The sequence below is a fragment of the Hyla sarda genome, chromosome 9 (genome assembly GCF_029499605.1).
Source record: "Hyla sarda isolate aHylSar1 chromosome 9, aHylSar1.hap1, whole genome shotgun sequence".
Lineage (NCBI taxonomy): Eukaryota > Metazoa > Chordata > Amphibia > Anura > Hylidae > Hyla > Hyla sarda.
The window spans coordinates 125771023-125793137 of NC_079197.1; the positions used below are offsets into that span (position 1 = coordinate 125771023).

At 44.5% G+C, this 22115-nt stretch overlaps 1 protein-coding gene across 2 annotated transcripts in view; it reads right to left on the reverse strand.

Moving 5' to 3' along the window:
- SLC9A6 (solute carrier family 9 member A6) overlaps nucleotides 1-9526 on the reverse strand; it is a 69100-nt gene extending 59574 nt beyond the window's left edge. For both annotated transcript variants that reach the window (XM_056539657.1, XM_056539658.1), the window contains exon 1: nucleotides 9029-9526. In XM_056539657.1, the coding sequence (XP_056395632.1) occupies nucleotides 9029-9305 (277 nt within the window). In that variant the 5' untranslated portion in view covers nucleotides 9306-9526. The remainder of the gene's footprint in view (nucleotides 1-9028) is intronic.
- Between the last annotated feature and the right edge of the window lie 12589 nt (nucleotides 9527-22115).

Here is a 22115-nt window from a genome sequence, read left to right on the forward strand (position 1 = left end):
AGTGCGCAGTAAATAAGCACAAACCTTGTAGATCAGTATTCGCTTACAAAGCCTAATAAAAGGCTCAAGGCTCAAAAAATCATGAAGCTATTGCTGGACAAAATTTGACATCTGTTGCATGCATAAGTATTCACTCCCCTGCAATCTTTTGGGGTAGATCTCCATCAGCTTTGCACATCTAGACATCTTTGCGCATTCTTCTTGGAAAAAAAAAGCTGAAGCTTAGTCAGATTGGATGGAGACCGTCTGTAGGTTTCTGCCACACATAGCATGCTTGTCTTAGGTAGGTTTGCAGTTGTGTCATATTTCCATTTTATGATGATGGATTAAAATTCATCCCTGACCTGTTTGGTGAGCTCCTTGGTCTTCATGTTGCTGCTTGTTCAGTAATACTCTCTAACCAACTCTGAGAACTTCACAAAACAGATGCATTTGTACTGTGATTAGATTGACAACAGGTGGATCCTATTTACGAATTTTGTGTCTTTTAAAGGCAATTGGCCCCACCAGATCCTTGTTAGGGGTTTCACAGTAAGGGTATGTTCACACAGTTGAATTTTTGCAAATTTGCAGAGGAAGACGTGGCTGCACACTTACGGTACTGCTAGAACAAGGACCGTCATATAAAGTTACATCATGTGAATGAACTACAATAGGGCTGCAAGATATGGGGAAAATGTGCGATTAAGATTTTGGGCCTAAATATTGCGATTTCGATACGCTAAGTGATATAATAAATAAATGGTGAAATCCCGCCATTTCATGTCCAATCTCCTCCATTTTACAACTATCCACCTATTTTATGCCCACCGCCCATTTCACATCTCCCCCTGCCACATTCTCCCCCCATATCACATTCCACCCTCGCCCTGCCACATTCTTCCTTCCATGTCACATCCCCCCTCCCCTGTCACAATCTTCCCCCCCTGTCACAATCTTCCCCCCTTGTCACATCCCCCCTCCCCTGTCACAATCTTCCCCCCTTGTCACATCCCCCCTCCCCTGTCACAATCTTCCCCCCTTGTCACATCCCGCCTCCCCTGTCACAATCTTCCCCCCTTGTCACATCCCCCCTCCCCTGTCACAATCTTCCCCCCTTGTCACATCCCCCCTCCCCTGTCACAATCTTCCCCCCTTGTCACATCCCCCCTCCCCTGTCACAATCTTCCCCCCTTGTCACATCCCCCCTCCCCTGTCACAATCTTCCCCCCCTTGTCACATCCCCCCTCCCCTGTCACAATCTTCCCCCCTTGTCACATCCCCCCTCCCCTGTCACAATCTTCCCCCCTTGTCACATCCCCCCTCCCCTGTCACAATCTTCCCCCCTTGTCACATCCCCCCCCCCCCAAGTCCCATTTTTGTGCTGCAGCAATACACTGGGTTTCCCGGGCGGTTTTCAAATTTCCCACTGGATCCGGGAAACCTAATGTGTTTGCTGCCGAAAAAGACCTTTCCCCATCAGCCAATCACTGGCTTGACACATGACACCGCTTGACACATGATTGGCTGAACAGGGAAAGGTCCTACTAGTTGAATGGTGAAGAGAAGAGATATCGGACCGCACGGAGGGAAACGGCATCTGCAGGGATCGGGAGTAGGTGAGCAGAAGTTTTTATTTTTATTTTTCTCCCTGTGCCCTTTTACTTAGCTCAGTGTTTTTCTACCAGGGTGCCTTCAGCTGTTGTGAAACTACAACTACCAGCATGCCCGGACAGCCTTTGCCGGTCCGGGCATGTTGGGAGTTGTAGTTTTGCAACAGCTGGAGGCACCCTGGTTGGGAAACACTGACTTTTAGTATTTAAAATTTGTTTTTACCTGTTCTAGCCGGCCCCGTCTGCAGCAGCACATGGGAGCCGACCCGAGCAGATAATCGCAAGTTTTCCCAGGGGGCTGCATCGCAATATCGCAAAAATCACGATTCGATTGCTTTTGCGATATATCGTGCAGCCCTAAACTACAGGTGAAGTCACTCTCACTGTGAATAATAGAAGTGGAAAATGTTAGCGCATTGGTAAAGTGGAAAAACAACTGAGACAACACAGATCCACCACTTGATAAAATACAATGAGATCAGTCGTCAGTAAATGCAGCCAACAGGGATACTAACTCTACAGGACTAGAGGATAGAACACAGCAAACACCAGATCTGGAGCATGATCCTGGAAGAAGAAAGAAAATGTCATTTCTCTCCCAAAATACAAAACAAAATCTAGGGTATAACCTCTGCTGTCCACGATAAGTCGGATTTTGTGGTTATAACACAGCCATAATGTACAAGCTTCCTATAGCAAACGGGTGGAAGGCCCAAGATGCTGCACTAACACCGAATACAGTGTTTGCTAACCAGGGGGCCTCCAGCTGTTGCAAAACTACAACTTCCAGCATGCCCGGACAGCCAACCATACTAAAACCATAATTGTCTGGTTTTTCTCACAGCAACCAATCAGAGCTCACTAAGATATGAATGCTGAGCTGTGATTGGTTGTTATTGGAAAAATCTGACAATTAGGGTTAAAGGCTGATTGATAAATATGGGCTAGTACCTGAGAATGTACCCCAAGGGGGAGATTTACCAAAACCTGTGTAGAGGAAAAGTGGTGCAGTTGCCCATAGCAACCAATCAGATCGCTTCTGAAAGAAGCGATCTGATTGGTTGCTATGGGCAACTGCTCTACTTTTCCTCTGCACAGGTTTTGATAAATCTCCCCCTAAGGGTGGGGTCTCATGTGCCGTATTTTACTGCATGTTTTCCTAACCTTTGAAGTCAATGGGTAGGAAAGAACGCAGCAGCACAATACGGCACGTGTGATCCTACCCTAAGGGGGCATTTACACGTATAGGGGGGAGATTTATCAAAACCTGTCCAGAGGAAAAGTTGCCAAGTTGCCCATAGCAACCAATCAGATCGCTTCTTTCATTTTTGAAAAGGCCTTGTTAAAAATGAAAGAAGCGATCTGATTGGTTGCTATGGGCAACTCAGCAACTTTTCCTCTGGACCGGTTTTGATAAATCTCCCCCCATAGTGTTTGCTGCGGATTTGACGCAGTGTAAATTAATGTAACTTAACGATCTGATGTTAATCATATAGTTACACTGATTTACTGCAGGGGAAATGCTTGGCCGGCTGCTCAGCTGTTTGCAGGTGGTATATAAACTAGACCCTGTGCTGCATTATGTGGATTAAAGGGGTTCTCCGCTGCCCTGCCTTCCGGAGCTCCGCTCGCAGCGTCTGGAAGTTTATTACTCCGAACGCTGTGTGTGGGCTTCCGTGTTCAAGGCCGCCCCCTCGTGACGTCACACCCGCCCCCTAGAGCTGGGCGATATGACCAAAAATGAGTATCACGGTATTTTTCGAATTATTATTTTCCTCTACGGTATTTCAAGGTTTTTTTTTTACATTGAGACTTGCATTGAGGTGGCGTAGCGGAACTAAATGATCTGAACACTGGGGCAGTGGAGTACCCTTTTAAATAGATGTAACAAACAACCCTACAGCCTCCAGCTGTTGCAAAACTACAACTCCCAGCATGTTGGACTATATAGTAGTGTATAGTATAGGTCATTGTTTCCCAACTAGGGGTGCCTCCAGCTGTTGCAAAACTACAAGTTGTAGTTGTGCAACAGCTGGAGGGCCTACTGTATGTATAGTATATTATACAGACCCCTGTCCATCCCAGAACCCCGATTCACCTTCCCAGTTGCTGCAGGGACCGTCCGGGGAGGGTGATCAGGGCCATCCATCCTTCCTGTAGTGTCCGGCGGCATTCCGGGTGGAGGGTGAACCGGTCCGGTCTGTCCTTCTTCTCCGGGGGTGCTCTTCTCCACTCCGGGCAGGCTCCGGCCTAGTAACGCAGCTTAGACGCCGCTGCGAAGTGACGTCCGTGCGCAGCGATGCACCTGACATCACGGCGTAGCGGCGTCTTTGCAGCGTACTAGGCCGGAGCCTGCCCGGAGTGGAGAAGAGCACCCCCGGAGAAGAAGGACAGACCGGACCGGTTCACCCTCCACCCGGAATGCCGCCGGACACTACAGGAAGGATGGATGGCCCGGACCACCCCCATTACGGGTAAGTTTAATTTTTTTTTATTGACTCGGAGGGTGGGGGAGGGGCCCGACCGGTATAGCGGTATGGGCGAAAATCCATACCGTGGGAGAAAAAAAAAACAGCATCCGGTTCATACCGGTATACCGCCCAGCACTACCGCCCCCTCAACGAAAGTCTATGGGAAGGGGGCGCGACCGAACGTCATGAGGGGGCGGCCTCGAGCAGAGCTCCGGAAGGCAGGGCAGCGGAGAACCCCTTTGAGGGTCGGGTCCCACATAGAGTATATGCTGAGTATCTGCTGCTGCTGCGTATTTTCTTACCTATTGAAGATAGCAGAATCAGCTCCAGAAAATATGCAGCAAAAGAGGCAACATATACACTACGTGTGACCATATCCTAAGTGTGTTAAACAGGGCTAAACCTAGGTGCCATGGGAATATCCTCCTAGCACCAAGGTTTTTGTATTGTTAGCCTTTCTATGCCCTTCCCGACCCATGACATACATTTACGTGACATGGGGGCATGAGCTTGGGAACCAGGCCCACGTCATACCATACCCGGGTACTGGCTGCTATCTTCAGATGACACCTTCCAGCAGTGATGAACATCGGAGATAACTCTGATGTCAGTCATTTAACTGTTCAAATGCCAATGCACAGCCAACAGCGTAAATGCAAAAAAAAAAGTCTAAATGCCCAAACTGCTGATTTTTGGACACTTATCAAAAAAAAAAAAAAAAGATTGAATAAAAAGTGGTCAAAACTACACAAAAAGTAGTACAGGTAAAAACTATAAGGCTAAGTTTCCACTTGTTTTTTTTCTGGCAGTTTTTGAGCCAAAGTCAGAAATGTATTCAAATGGAATAGGACATATAAAGGAAGGACTAACACTTCTCCTCCCTTAGGCTAGGTTCAGATTACGGAATTTCCGCCTGCAATTCTGCTTTGAAATTGCAGGCGGAAATTCTGCTTGGTAAAATGTATAGTGTAGTGAATGATTTTCCGTTCACAAATTCACACTTCACAAATTCCGCTTCACGAATTCCGAACGGAAAATCTGCTAGGAAATTTCTGCCTGAAGAAAGGGGTTGCTCTTTCTTCAGGCAGAAATCCGTGCGGAACACATTGTAGTCTATTGGAGACTGCAGTGTCCGCGTGGTCCTAGCGCAGACTGATTCAGTCAGCGCAGGCCGCACTCGGAATCTCAGGGCGGAAATTTTCTGCCCGCAGATTCCGTAGTCTGAACCTACCCTTTATGGATCCACTTCTGACTTTGGCTCAAAAACTGCAGTGGCAGATATCCAAAAACTGCCAGAAAAAAAACAAGTGGAAACTTAGCCTAAAAACTAGGGATCGTCCGATATCGATAATCTGAGGAGGTTGGGGCCGATAGCCGATAACTTATACCAATACTCCGGTATAAGTTATCGGCTATTTATCCCCCCCCCCCCCTGTAGATCATTGATATAGAGCGGGCGCTTTAAATCAATGAACTGCAGCGGCTTTTGCGGTGCCATAGGGCGCCGCCGCAACCCACTTCTCTCCCCCTGCCTGTCCGGGGGTCCTCCTGAGTCCTATCACCGCCACCGCCGCGCCCCCCACCGCCGCGCCGCACCCCCCCCACCACACCGCCCCGGCCCCATTGCCTCCCCCATCCCCGGTTTTATAATTACCTGTTCCCGGGGTCCGGGGTCCACTCTACTTCTGGCTCCGGAGGCGTCCTCCTGAGCTGTCACTGTGCACACTGATGGTGCCGTCGCATTGAGGACGTCACTTGTCAGTGCGCACAGCGTAACACAGAACGCAGCAGGAGCCAGAAGTAGCGTGGACCCCGGGAACAGGTAATTATAAAACCGGGGATGGGGGAGGCAATGGGGCCGGGGGTGATGCGGTGGGGGGGGGTGACGTGGTGCGGTGTGGTGGGTAGGGCATTATCGGATTATCGGCAAGGTAATTGCCGATAACGCCCAAAATAGTGAATTTCGGCCGATAATATCGGCCAAACCGATAATCGGTCGATCCCTACTAAAAACAAAATCACACATTTTATTTTAAAGAATCTTAGCTCCTAACTAAGTCTTTTGGCTGGCTCCTAAAGTCAAATCAAATTCCCCAAGCCTTGGTATGAATGCACGTGGACTATAAATTATTGCAGTACGATTATTATCACGTGATAAAAAAAATCCACTTCACATGATAAAAAAAAATGTAAAGCTGCAGTAATCCAGCCAAAGCTGCGCAACAATTATCCCTGCAGCCAAACTCCCAGAAATCCCCAAAAGTTCTGAATGCAGAAATGTTTAGTTTCATGGCGTGAAGGGCTCACACGTGTTTCTTATCAAAGACTGTACACACGGGGGACATGTATCAAGGATTTTACCCCTGTTTTGTGTTTAAAGAAGCTCCTGTCCTCTACATAGACCAGTGCTTCCCAAGCAGGGCTGTGAAGTTACAGTAACCTGGGTAGTACCTTCTCAGCTTGTCGATCCCTAAAGACCCACAAGTAGTATATTAAAGTGTCCGTCACTTAATTAAAAAAAAAAAATGTTAAATTTAAAGGGGTATTCCAGGCAAAAACTTTTTTATATATATCAACTGGCTCCGGAAAGTTAAACAGATTTGTAAATTACTTCTATTAAAAAATCTTAATCCTTCCAATAGTTATTAGCTTCTGAAGTTTTCTGTCTAACTGCTCAATGATGATGTCACGTCCCGGGAGCTGTGCATGATGGGAGAATACCCCCATAGGTACTGCACAGCTCCCGGGACGTGAGTCATCAGAGAGCAGTTAGACAGAAAACAACAACTCAACTTCAGAAGCTAATAACTATTGGAAGGATTAAGATTTTTTAATAGAAGTAATTTACAAATCTGTTTAACTTTCCGGAGCCAGTTGATATATATAAAAAAAAAGTTTTTGCCTGGAATACCCCTTTAAGTGCTGAGACCCCCACCGATCAGTAGAATGAGACAAAGGTTCATTCACACTACGGAATCTTGGCCCAGGATATCCAGGGCGGAGATTTTACCTGGAGCAGGACTCGGCAAAACAAGCCAGCACTAGGACCGCTCTGAAATGTGCTGTCTCAATAGATGGCAATGCATTTTAGAGATGGTCTGGGGTCCAGAATTTCAACAGTGGAACTTACGCTGCAGAAATTGCATGGTATGAATTGTGCAGCAGAATCCCATTGATGACAATGGAGACCGCAGCAACTGTATATTTTACGCAGAATTCCGAAGCGGAATTCCGCTTAAAAAATCTGTAGTGTGTATGAGCCCTACGTGTGCAGTAGCTCGCTTTACTCCCCTGCTCTCAGCAATCTGGAGCTGCGAGGGATCACTGACAGCACACATATCTATGCTTCTTCTGATCAGTGTGGGTCTCAGCACCGGGACCCTGACAGATCAAAAATTCTGACATGCCTAGAAATACTCATGCATACTAAACAGCCCATGTAAAAGGCCCAGCGATCAGCTGACGTACGTGCACACGCGCCATCATTGGCTGATCCTTTTGTGCATCCATTTAAAACATTATAGATTAGACATAAACTGGGGGTTTACACAACTGGTTAAAGGGGTACTCCGGTGGAAAACAATTATTATTATTTTTTATTTTTTTTAAATCAACTGGTGCCAGAAATGTAAACAGATTTATATATTACTTCTATTAAAAAAAATCTTAATCCTTCCAGTACTTATCAGCTGCTGTAGGCTCCATATAATGTTCTTTTCTTTTTGAATTTCTTTTCTGTCTGACCACAGTGCTCTCTGCTGACACCGCTGTCCATGTCAGAAACTGCCCAGAGCAGGAGAGGTTTGCTATGGGGATTTGTTCCTGACGTGGACAGTTCCTGACATGGACAGAGGTGTCAGCAGAGAGCACTGTGGTCAGACAGAAAAGAAATTCAAAAAGAAAAGAACTTCCTGTGGAGCATACAGCAGCTGATAAGTACTGGAAGGGTTAAGATTTTTTTAGTAGATGTAATTTACAAATCTGTTTAACCTTCTGGCACCTGTTGATTTAAAAATATATATATATATTTTGCACCAGAGTACCCCTTTAAGCCTTCTGAAGGATTAGTGAGACGGGGCTCCTGTCTTAAAGGGGTACTCTGCTATCATCAAACGTAACCTCCTATCTACAGGATGAGAGATATCAAGCTGACCTAACCTCTGGGACCCCCACTGATCCCGACAATAAAGGCAAATGTCACCCGTAAGAATAAAGCATGGTATGAGTTATTCACGTATTCTCTATACGGCAGTGGTACCAGTTGTTACAAAACTACAAGCCCCAGCATGCCCGGACAGCCAGTGGCTGTCCGGGTATGCTGGGAGTTGTAGTTTTGCACAGCTGGAGGCACCCTGGTTGGTTACACTTCTGTATGATGAGGATTAAGACACAGAATCTGCACATCAAATGCTGAATGTGTAAATACAACCCTACAAGGGAATCTGTGTCTGGCATATATCGTCATAGGGACCGTCATAGGGACCGTCATAGGGGCCTTCATAGGGACTGTTATAAGGACCGTCATAGGGACCGTTATAAGGACCGTCATAGGGACTCTTATAAGGACTGTCATAAGGACTGTCATAAGGACTGTCATAAGGACTGTCATAAGGTCTGTCATAAGGTCTGTCATAAGGACTGTCATAGGGACTGTTATAGGTACCATCATAGGGACCGTACCCATCTATCAGATATAAAGACTAGCAGTAGGGGCTCCTCTACCTCACCACTTGTCCATAGATCATGTGTTTCTTCCATTGTCTCAGATAGGTAGTGCCAAAAAAGGTTGTGGAACTGAAACCGCATGAAAACCGCATGCTGACTGGTATGAGAAGTAGCTGTGCTCACGGGTTTTATGGTCCCCATTCACACAAGGAGGAGGAGACGAGATCCAAAGTTTATGGAGTTCCACAATGAGGAGTGGTGCCAGCCCCGGTGCCCTGTGCCCCCGCCCCGGGTACTGACCGTAGATCATGGCCAGGCCAGTCTCATGGAGGAAACGGAACCTGCGATGCTTGAAGAGCCAGATGGTGAGGATGGTGAGGGTGAGGAGCAGGATGAAGATCAGCAGGTTGGTGCTGTCCAGCCGGTGTATGGCCTCCACCTCCTTCTCTGTCACGATTTCCTCCAAGGCGCTGTCTTCTGCCCAGCATAGGCCTGTCGTGATAAGAACCAGGAAGGGCACTGCCAGCCAGGGACCCGTGCCCGGGAAGCCCGGCATTACCATACCGCACGGCGCCATGACAGGGGCCGGTCTGCCGGGGAAGGTCCTCCCAGAGAATGAGTCAGGGAGCAGCGGCGGCCCCGCCCCCGGGAGAAGTGGGAGGGGCCTAGATGAGAACGGTCACCGGTCATTGGCCGTGCCCGAGCGTGCGTGTCCCCGCAACCGAGTCACAACCAGCTGACTCACAGTAACAAAACAACGCCTGCTACCACAGTCACGTGAGGAGTAGTATTACCACCAGAGACGGTACCCAGGGGGGAGTGGACCGCACCGGGTGACACCAGAGCGGAAAGTAATCGTCCCGCGGTGTTGTCACCCCAGACACCCGTCACTGCACGTGCATCTCACCTCACACCGGAGCTGTCAGGTCCCTGCTCCACCATTCTGTCATTGCTGCAGACAGCATAGGAGCCCCTGCAGGTCCGCAAATTGTGGTAGAGGGTGTGATGCAGGACAGATGGTATTACCCTAGGGGCAGATGGCGCCACCTGAAGGTATACCGCTAGGCACCGTGGCAATAATTACTCCAATGCCAAGTTGCCATATTCAAATTTGCGGTATTTCGCTAATGTCTGGACGAATATTCGTCATATATTCGCAATATTCACGGCCTTTTTTTTTACTATGCACCATAAACTTTGCAGGCGCAATATCGCGTGATAAAAGAGCTAAAAGAAGGGAGGGATCAATGGGGGAGATTTATCAAAACCTGTGCAGAGGAAGAGTAGTGCAGTTGCCCATAGCAACCAATCAGATTGCTTCTTTCATTTTTCACAGGCCTCTTTAGAGGCCTGTGGAAAATGAAAGAAGCAATGTGATTGGTTGCTATGGGCAACTGCACCACTCTTCCTCTGCACAGGTTTTGATAAATCTCCCCCAATATGCGCCAAAATTGGCATATGCTGGACTTGAGGCCTCCTATGACTCTGGACACACACTTAGGCACGACTTGACTGGACCTCAGCAAAGACTAAGAGAGCGAGCAGAGGCTCCACCCAGGGCTTTTATGGGGGAGACTCTGGTGGGATCCCATTGGTCACCCTTAAGTCACTTGGTCACTGATACCTCCTGGGTAACAATCACATGACAACTCACATGGTAAACAGTCTTAAAGGAGTAGTCCAGTGCTAAAAAAAACTTCAGATCACGGGGGGGGGGGGTCCGATCGCTGGGGCCCCCCAAGATCTCCTGTACGGGGCAACAGCAGCCCACGGGAAGGGGGCGTGTTGACCACTGCACTTCGGCAATCTCCGGCTCTGCCATAGCAATGGAGATCGCTGGGGGCCCCAGCGGTCGGACCCCCCGCGATATGAAACTTATCCCCTATCCTTAGGATAGGGGATACGTTTTTCAGCACTGGACTAACCCTTTAAAGATATAACACTCTTACATATATAACATAGGGATTATATACAATTACAATAAACAGATGCAAGGGGGGGGGGGCAGGGGGACACTGCAGGAGGCTGCCTGACAAGGCAGCAAGGGTACAGGGTAACACCTCCCATACTGGGCCACCACAAACTCCCCCTCTTAAACACAGCCGTGCTCGGCACCCAGTCCTGGAGGGCAGATGACTAATAGAAGCCACTGAGGCCTACTGAGAACAGCTCCTGGGGCATATTGGTGTAAGGTCCTTCACAGGTCTGATTGTGGGAAACAAAACAAAAACATGTCAATGTGGCACTTGACGAAAAATGTCCATACATGCTTTTTGTGGTAAACATGTGGGATTCATTATTAGAGATGTCGCGATTGTTCGCCTGCGAACGGTTCCCGGCAAACTTCGCTTGCTCGCGTTCGCCTCGCCGGGCGAACATATGTGAAGTTTGATCCGTCCCCTATTCATTAACATTGTGGTAAACTTTGACCCTGTGAGTCAGAGTCAGCAGACACATTACAGCCAATCACTTGCAGACCCTCCCTTCCAGACCCTCCTACCTCCTGCACGGACGCCATTTTACTTTCATTCGGCATGCTGTAGGCTTACAGAGAGGAGGGAAAGTGAAGCTGCTCCTGCTGTATAGGGAAAGCGATAGCTAGGTGGTTCATTCAGGGTCCACTACACTCCTAAACCACTAATATAACATCTGCTTTAACCCCTTTAGGACTCAGGGTTTTTCCATTTTTGCACTTTCGTTTTTTCCTCCTTACCTTTTAAAAATCATAACCCTTCACACTGCACACACTGATCTCCTATGCTGATCACTGGCGTGTATTAACACGCCTGTGATCAGCATTATCGGCGCTTGACTGCTCCTGCCTGGATCTCAAGCACGGAGCTAGTGCAAATAATCTTTGGGGTGACTGTAATGTAAATTTGAAAAAAAAAATCGTTTTTTGGCTGTAAAATAAAATTAGTCACTTCACTTCACACTTAGGAGTCTTTTGGCCTTCAGGGCTCATTGTCACACTAGTGCAAATCATCTTTCCGGTGACCGTAGTGTGGCAGAACAGTGGACCCCCCCCCCCACATGTGACCCCATTTTGGAAACTACACCCCTCATGTAATGTAATAAGGGGTGCAGTGAGCATTTACGCCCCACAGGTGTCTGACAGATTTTTGGAACAGTGGTCCGTGAAAATGAAAAATGTAATTTTTCATTTGCACAGCCCACTGTTCCAAAGATCTGTCAAATGCCAGTCGGGTGTAAATGCTCACTGCACCCCTTATTAAATTCTGTGAGGGGTGTAGTTTCCAAAATGGGGTCACATATGGGGGGGTCCACTGTCCTGGCACCACGGGAGGCTTTGTAAATGCACATGGCCCCCGACTTCCATTCCAAACAAATTCTCTCTCCCATAAGCTCAATGGCGCTCCTCCTCTTCTGAGCATTGTAGTGCGCCAGCAGAGCACTTGACGTTCACACATGGGGTATTTCCACACTCAGAAGAAATGGGGTTACAAATTTTTGGGGTAATTTGTTCCTATTACCCCTTGTAAAAATGTAACATTTTGGGAAAAAACAGCATTTTTGTGAAATTTTTTTCTTTTTTTCATTTACACATCCGACTTTAACAAAAAGTCGTGAAATACTTATGAGGTGTTAAGGCTCACCGTACCCCTTGTTACATTCCTTGAGGGATGTAGTTTCCAAAATAGTGTGCGATGTTGTTTTGGGTTTTTTTTTGGCACTGTTCTGGCACCACAGGGGGGGGGGGGGGGGGGGCATTTTCTCCCATTACCCTTTATAAAAATGGTAAATTTTGGGGGAAAAACTGCACTTTAGTTAAAAAAAATCAGACTTTAACGAAAAGTCGTCAAACACCTGTGGGGTGTTAAGGCTCACTGGACCCCTTGTTACGTTCCTTAAGGGGTGTAGTTTCCTAAATAGTATGCCATGTGGGGTTTTTTCTGCTGTTCTGGTACCATAGGGGCTTCCTAAATGGGACATGCCCCCCAAAAACCATTTCAGAAAAACTCACTCTCTCCAAAATCCCACTGTCGCTCCTTCCCTTCTGAGCCCTCTACTGCGCCCGCCAAACACTTGACATAGACATATGAGATATTTCCTTACTCTAGAGAAATTGGGTTACAAATTTTGAGGGGATATTTCTCCTTTTACCCCTTGTAAAAATTCAAAACCTGGGTCTACAAGAACATGCGAGTGTAAAAAATGAAGAATTTGAATTTTCTCCTTCATTTTGCTGCTATTTCTGTGAAACACCTAAAGGGTTAACACACTGAATTTTATTTTGAATACTTTGAGGGGTGCAGTTTTTATAATGGGGTCATTTGTGGGGTATTTCTAATAAGAAAGCTGCTAAGAAATAATAAGAAATTGCTGCTATACTTTGAAGCCCTCTGGTGTTTTCCAAAAGTAAAAACACGTCAATTTTATGATGCAAACATAAAGTAGACATATTGTATATGTGAATCAATATATAATTTATTTAGAATGTTTATTTTCCTTACAAGCAGAGAGCTTCAAAGTTAGAAAAATACAAAATTTACAATTTTTTCATAACATTTTGGAATTTTTCACCAAGAAATGATGCAAGTATTGACAAAATTTTACCACTAACATAAAGTAGAATATGTCACCAAAAAACAATCTCGGAATCAGAATGAAAGGTAAAAGCAACCCAGAGTTATTAATGTTTAAAGTGAAAGTGGTCAGATGTGCTAAAAACGCTCTGGTCCTACAGTGAAAATTGACCTGGTCCTTAAGGGGTTAATATATCAGGGGGCGTTATTAATATATAAAGGGGTATTATATATCTATCGGAGTAGCAGGCAAAAGCGAAGAAAATGAAACTTTTTCAAAGTGTCAGACCCCGTCAGGTAGTAAGTCCAACAAGTGTAGACCAAATGGATAAAAATGGCATTTATTCGGAGCACATATCAACACATTTCTGGCCCGGAATGGGCCCTTCATCAGGACAAGGTGCCTTGCAGGTGAGTGGCAGGTGTTATCTCTGGTCTCGTGCTTGCTCTTTGTTTGTCTTCCTTTTCCTTTCTTTGCACAAGTGTGTCCATGTAGTGTAGCATGGAAATAGATGTTACACTACATGGACACACTTGTGCAAAGAAAGGAAAAGGAAGACAAACAAAGAGCAACAGAGGCGTAGGAACCCCCACAAATCTGGGGGGGGGGGGTAGCATTGTAATTAGTGTGAATTCGGGTAGAAAAACAGACATGGTGCACATCTACAATCTTGTATAATGATGTGATTGCTTCTCAGCATAATATCAAAAACTAACAGGTTGTTAGTATACATTTTTGATCAAAAAGTACAAGCCCACTCGCCACGTCAAGGCCACCTATTTAGAGTGGGTCCCTAACGTCCCTAGCATAAAATGGCGCAGCACCGAGCGGCAACCACCACCGCCGCGACACCAATGCCCACAGGGGGGAACGACCCACCGGCAGAGCGGCCCCAATGCCACTCAAACCAGTCTATGGGCCGCACCCCCCCGCAGACACGGCGCCACGGCAGCGACGGACACCGCACAGCACCACACCAGTGTGAACAAGGTGTAATGGCTCACTTACCATGCTCTCCCAGTCATACTGGGAGGCTGCTAGGAAAGAAATGACCCATGTGTAGCTAACTACTACTAATATAGGGTTGGGCTGAGGGGGTGGGGAAGAGTGCAGACAACATGTTAAAAAAAAAAAAAAAAAAAGAGGGGATAGAAATCACAGTGTGAATTCGGGTAGAAAAACAGACATGGTGCACATCTACAATCTTGTATAATGATGTGATTGCTTCTCAGCATAATATCAAAAACTAACAGGTTGTTAGTATACATTTTTGATCAAAAAGTACAAGCCCACTCGCCACGTCAAGGCCACCTATTTAGAGTGGGTCCCTAACGTCCCTAGCATAAAATGGCGCAGCACCGAGCGGCAACCACCACCACCGCGACACCAATGCCCACAGGGGGGAACGACCCACCGGCAGAGCGGCCCCAATGCCACTCAAACCAGTCTATGGGCCGCACCCCCCCGCAGACACGGCGCCACGGCAGCGACGGACACCGCACAGCACCACACCAGTGTGAACAAGGTGTAATGGCTCACTTACCATGCTCTCCCAGTCATACTGGGAGGCTGCTAGGAAAGAAATGACCCATGTGTAGCTAACTACTGGTGTGGTGCGGGGCGGCGTCTGTTGCTGCCGTGGTGCTGTGTCTGCGGGCGGGTGCGGCCTATAGACTGGTTTGAGAGGCATTGGGGCCGCTCTGCCAGTGGGTCGCTCCCCCCCCGTGGGCACCTGTGTCGCGGCGGTGGTGGTCGCCGCCTGGTGCTGCGCCATTTTATGCTAGGGACGTTAGGGACCCACTCTGAATAGGTGGCCTTGACGTGGCGAGTGGGCTTGTACTTTTTGATCAAAAATGTATACTAACAACCTGTTAGTTTTTGATATTATGCTGAGAAGCAATCAGATCATTATACAAGATTGTAGATGTGCGCTATGTCTGTATTCTACTCGAATTCATATTGTGATTTCTTTCTTCCCCCTTTTTTTTGTTTTTTTGAACATGTGCTGCACTCTTCCCCACCCCCCACAGCCTAAACCTATATAGGTGGTAATTAACCACAATAGGGCCATTTCACTCCTAGCAGCCTCCCAGTCTGACTGGGAGAGCAAGGTAAGTGAGCCATTACACCTTGTTCACACTGGTGTGGTGCGGGGCGGCGTCTGTTGCTGCCGTGGTGCTGTGTCTGCGGGCGGGTGCGGCCTATAGACTGGTTTGAGAGGCATTGGGGCCGCTCTGCCAGTGGGTCGCTCCCCCCCCCGTGGGCACCTGTGTCGCGGCGGTGGTGGTCGCCGCCTGGTGCTGCGCCATTTTATGCTAGGGACGTTAGGGACCCACTCTGAATAGGTGGCCTTGACGTGGCGAGTGGGCTTGTACTTTTTGATCAAAAATGTATGCTAACAACCTGTTAGTTTTTGATATTATGCTGAGAAGCAATCAGATCATTATACAAGATTGTAGATGTGCGCTATGTCTGTATTCTACTCGAATTCATATTGTAATTAGTGTGGCTTTGCAAAATGTGGATCCATAAAAGGGGAGGGGCTTAAAGGGGCGGGACCACTTAATTTTGCATGACCATACAGGCTCCTCATCACAAGTACCTTCAGGGAGCAGTGAATTCAAGAGTAGTGTTGCTTGCGAATATTCGCAATGCGAATTTTATTTGCGAATATAGCAGTATATATTCGTAATTACGAATATTGTTTTTTTTTTTTTTTTTTTTTTCACAGTACACATCACAGTGATCCCCCCTCTCTGCTTCCAGCTTGTGTGGTGTAAAGAAGGCTCTAATACTACTGTGTGAGACAGGCGTGCGAATTTTTGCATATGCGAATTTTCGCTTATGCTAATTTTTGTATATGCTAATTTTCGCATATGCTAATTTTCGCATACGTGAATTTTCACACATGCGAAAATAAAATTTGAATATTACGAATATGCGAATTTAGCGAATATATGACGAATATTCGTCCATATATTCGCAAAATATCACGAATTCGAATATGGCCTATGCCTCTCAACACTATTCAAGAGATAGGGATTCGTCAGGACTGTGGGAGGTAGGCTGTGTGTGTGAGGTCAGGACGAGGGGTTAGTGTAGTCATCATTAACACCTTGATGAAACATGGTGTACGTGTATGCCATGGTAGCAGTCTGGGTGTATGAAGTACGCTTACTAGCTGAACGCTCTTCATTTACTGCTAATGCCGCACATGAGTGATTATGTTCCTTCCCTAATAAAAGTGTAAACAAAAAATAAACATATTGAGGGACATTTATCAATGTTTGCTTATGAATTCTTTTTTTTAGTAATTTTTTCCTTACTTTTTTTTGCTTATGTGCGACTTATTTATCAAGTGGTTTCAGCCTGTTGATAATTTTCTTTCACGTAAGCAATTTTTCCTTTTTTACTTTGGTAGTAGCTTTTTCTGCTCCATGTTTGAGCTGGAGTAAATTTAGTCAATTTTTAACCCTGTTGCGACTTTTTTTTGCGCAGTTGCGACTGTCGCAGTTAATAAATACCTGACTACCCGTAGTCCATTTTAAAATTATTACTACGTAGTTAATTTTTGGTAAACTTGCTTTTCTCGCTTTCCAGTCAAAATGTTGCACGAAAAATCGCGTAGTCGCAGTTGCGACAATTTTGCGACAATTATAGTAAAGAAAACCTGACTAAACCCGTTGATAAATGTCCATAATTTTGTGGAAATGTCCGAACTATCAAAATATGACATTAATGAAACAGCATGGTTAATGGTGTAAACGTAAAAATACCTATGTCCAGAATTGCCGATTTCTGGTCATTTTATATACCAGAAAAAGAAGGTTATTAACCCCTTAAGGACTCAGGGTTTTTCCGTTTTTGCACTTTCGTTTTTTCCTCCTTACCTTTTAAAAATCATAACCCTTTCAATTTTCCACCTTAAAATCCATATTATGGCTTATTCTTTTGCGTCGCCAATTCTACTTTGCAGTGACATTAGTCATTTTACCCAAAAATGCACGGCGAAACGGGAAAAAAATCATTGTGCGACAAAATTGAAAAAAACCCACCATTTTGTAAATTTTGGGGGCTTCCGTTTCTACGAAGTGCATATTTCGGTAAAAATTACACCTTATCATTATTCTGTAGGTCCATAAGGTTAAAATGATACCCTACTTATATAGGTTTGATTTTGTCGCACTTCTGGAAAAAATCATAACTACATGCAGGAAAATTTATACGTTTAAAAATGTCATCTTCTGACCCCTATAACTTTTTATTTTTCCATGTACAGGGCGGTATGAGGACTCATTTTTTGCGCCGTGATCTGAAGTTTTTATCAGTATGATTTTTGTTTTGATCGGACTTTTTGATCACTTTTTATTCATTTTTTTAATGGTATAAAAAGTGACCAAAATACGCTTTTTTGGACTTTGGAATTTTTTTGCGCGTACGCCATTGACCGTGCGGTTTAATTAATGATATATTTTTATAGTTCGGACATTTACGCACGCGGCAATACCACATATGTTTATTTTTTTATTTTTTTACACTGTTTTGTTTTTTTTATGGGAAAAGGGGGGTGATTCAAACTTTTATTAGGGAAGGGGTTAAATGACCTTTATTAACACTTTTTTTCGTCATTCGTCGATCGGACACCGAGGAGGCAGGTAAGGGCCCTCCCGGTGTCCGGTCAGCTGTTCGGGACGCCGCAATTTCACCGCGGTCCCGAACAGCCCGACTGAGCAGCCGGGTCACTTTCAGTTTCACTTTAGAAGCGCCGCTTCTAAAGGGTTAATACCGCACATCGCCGCGATCGGCGATGTGTGGTGTTAGCCGCGGGTCCCGGCCATTGATGAGCGCCGGGACTGACGCAATATGATGCAGGATCGCGGCGCGTAAATATACGTCCTGCGTCGTTAAGGGGTTAAAAGTGATTAAAAAGTACCATCAAAACAATTACCAATAAAGACTACAGACCACGAACCGAAAAATAAGTCCCATAAGTAAAAGTCTTATAGAAGAGGACAATTTTAAGCATTAAAACAAGTATACAAGGAGGAATAAAATCACCATACATATTACCACCATACCATTACTGACTAAATCCTGAATACTGAGACCAATATTAACAATAATATCAGTATACAAGGAACAAATTATGCCAGCACACAAAGACTGAATAATACCACCATACTGAGTAAAAACCATTATAAACAGACTAACAATACCAATAATACCAGAATATAAACAATACCAGGACCACATAATACTGCCTCATCAGGAACACACTTTACATCACACAGTGACTGACTAATGAATCATATTGTTACTGAATATAACCACTGTATACAGACCCGTATCTCCCTGTACAGTGACTATAAAGAAATAGATACCAGCTGTACACAGAATCAGTATTCACTCTGATTCACTCAGAATCACTCCCCCTGTATGAAGTGTTGGATGTGTTACCACATATATAGGCAAACTTTGCTGTTCCGAAGTCTAGGAAAGCTGGGTGAAAAAAATATGGCTGCAATTATATTTCTCACAGGAATCATCGAAAGCTGAATGATGATTCCTGTGAAAAATATAATTGCAGCCATATTTCCAAGATTTATCCATTGCTGGAGCTTACCTTTTAGGAAACTGCCTCTTCACCCGGCAGCACAGATCTACGATTGCGTTACAGCTCCTCTTTGGCGGGCAAGTAGAGCTACGCTGCAGGAACGTAGCTGTGCATAGGCAGGTCGGCTTATCCCCCAGAATTCCTCACTCTCTTAAAGTGGCAGAAATTAATTCCTAAGGGCAGGCTGCAGGTATCAGCAGGGCCTGCCAAAGAAGGAGGTATTTCACCTCTGCCCCGGCCCTATTCTACCCAAATCCCTCCTCATGCACCACTTCTACATTCAAAATAAAATCAAATATAGAACGTAGATAAGGTAATATTCCATGATCAATAATGCCTGTATGCAATATGGAAATGTATACCACCACACAATAACTAGATAATACCACCATACTGTACTGAATTAAACCACTATACACACACACAACAGTATTCCCCCATACAGTTCCCATATAGTGGTAGACAACAGCTGTACACAGGGTGTGTATACCATATAAATCATTGCAGTTACATTTAAGGACTCACAATCATATTTTTTTCTGATCAGTGTAGTCATTTTTCGTTTTCTTCTCTGTCCTCATCAGACCGCCATGTCGACTTCTTCAAGCCATAATGCCCTCCTGCACAGTAAAAGGACAGGTAAGTAAGTAGCCAGGTAGGTAGCTAACTAGATAGTTAGGTAGTCAGGTATGTAGGTAGGTAACTAGCCAGATAGGTAGGTAGCCAACTAGATGATGATTGAGAACAATCCATGACACTGGCAGGTCTCAGCTTTGCAAAGGGGGCAGTGCATGCTATAAACTCTGCAGGGTGCCCAAACTTTTGCAGACGCGATTTTTTTGTTTCCTGTTATTTTGAAAGTGTAAATGATGGAAATAAAATCTAACATTTGTTGACATATTATAAGAATGTCTAATCTGTAATTTGATGCCTTTTGGAGATTTTTCCATCTTTCCTTGGCTTCTTTATGCACATTAATACAAATGTTTACGTGGAGTGCCCAAACTTTTGATCCCCACTGTATGGGGTCTGTCAGATGCCATTGGTGTTGGATCTGGCACCACTATTATTTTTACTGTTCTGATCTTATGAAGGAGCAGAACAAAGGAAAAAAACTGTGGCGTAAACCCAGTATTAAGGCCCCCATACACATTAGAAAAAAGTCAGCAAACCCTGATGATTTAGGACAACTTTGCTAATTTGTATGGCGGCCTTCTGACTCTCCTCTGACTGCATCTTGGATTTCAAGCGCTCCTTCCTATTGTTCATGGTTACATACGCAGCCGTCAGAGGACTCTGGCAGTGGCTCAATGTTTGTTTAGCTAGAGGACAAATGCTTGACTTTCCTTTGCAACTTTCCAAAAAAGTGCTTATGCATACTAGATAAATATAATTCGAACCTGCTGCCACCCATCTAATTTTTATGGGGTTTTCCTAACGCTTTCCTGATAGCAGGTGTCAATAAAGAGAGGATCTAACATGTTGAATTTCAACATATATATATATATACCTAATTACCACCATGAGCGATGAGTCGCTACCAGACATGTCTGTCAGCAGCTTACTCTACTTTCTCCATTGAGAATACATGTATGATGGGAAGAATAACTGTTGCATGAGCATTCATCTGATAGCTACCTAAGGTGTATAGCCAGCTTAAAGGGGTACTCCGGTGGAAAACACATTTTTTTAAATCAACTAGTGCCAGAAAGTACAAGAGATTTGTAAATTTATAAAGAAAAATATATACGGTAACCAATCCTTCTAGGATTTTACCCCAAAGGGTACACAATGAATTCTAAAATAATATAGAGAAGCTTCAGTTTATATAAATTTTATTAGACATATATAAAACAATTATATAAAATTACTCTAATCCTGGCACAGATATGATAAAGGTGAATATTTCACTGGGCCCTAGTGGTATTGATCGCCTAAAAAAGGAAGACTTTATATTCTGGCAATCATAAAATATATAAAAAAATATAAAAAAATTAATATAAAAAATACCAGTCTGGAAAAAGATATTATGTCCTTCTCTGATGCAGCTAATACAATATATCTTTGCAGTAAATATATGGACAGATAATATATCCACTGTGTGGTTACTTGTTTCAGTCTTTTTGACTAATACAGGCTTTGGACTGATATGTATTGAGTGCTGCTGGTACAGCCGTTCACCATACGGTATCATTAACATTTTATTTTAATAGTTGGGATATTTACGCATGTGGCTATACCAAATATGTATATAAAATATTTTTTTTACACTTTTTGGGGGTCAAATAGGGAAAATGGGACAATTTATGTTTTTATTGTGGAGGGGGTTTTTCACATTTTTTTACAAAATTTTTTCATTTTTTTACTTTTATTTTTACACTTTAACCCCTTAAGGACGCAGGACGTAAATGTATGTCCTGGTGCGGTGGTACTTAACGCACCAGGACGTACATTTACGTCCTGTGCATAACCGCGGGCATCGGAGCGAAAAAAATTATAAAAAATGTATTAAAAGTTTTTTATATGCAAATGTGGTATCAAAAAAAAGTACAGATCATGGCGCAAAAAATGAGCCCCCATACCGCCGCTTATACGGAAAAAAAAAAAGTTAGAGGTCATCAAAATAAAGGGATTATAAACGTACTAATTTGGTTTAAAAGTTTGTGATTTTTTTTAAGCACAACAATAATATAAAAGTATGTAATAATGGGTATCATTTTAATCGTATTGACCCTCAGAATAAAGAACACACATCATTTTTACCATAAATTGTACGGCGTGAAAACGAAACCTTCCAAAATTAGCAAAATTGCGTTTTTCGTTTTAATTTCCCCACAAAAATAGTGTTTTTTGGTTGCGCCATACATTTTATGATATAATGAGTTATGTCATTACAAAGGACAATTGGTCGCGCAAAAAACAAGCCCTCATACTAGTCTGTGGATGAAAATATAAAAGTTATGATTTTTAGAAGGCGAGGAGGAAAAAATTAAAACGTAAAAATTAAATTGTCTGAGTCCTTAAGGCCAAAATGGGCTGAGTCCTTAAGGGGTTAATAGTCCCCATAGGGGACTATTTATAGCAATCATTCGATTGCTAACACTGTTCAGTGCTATGCATAGGACATTGCACTGATCAGTATTATCGGTCATCTTCTACTCTGCTCTGCTCGATCGCAGACCAGAGCAGAAGACCCCGGGAGACGGCCGGAGCAAGGTGAGGGGA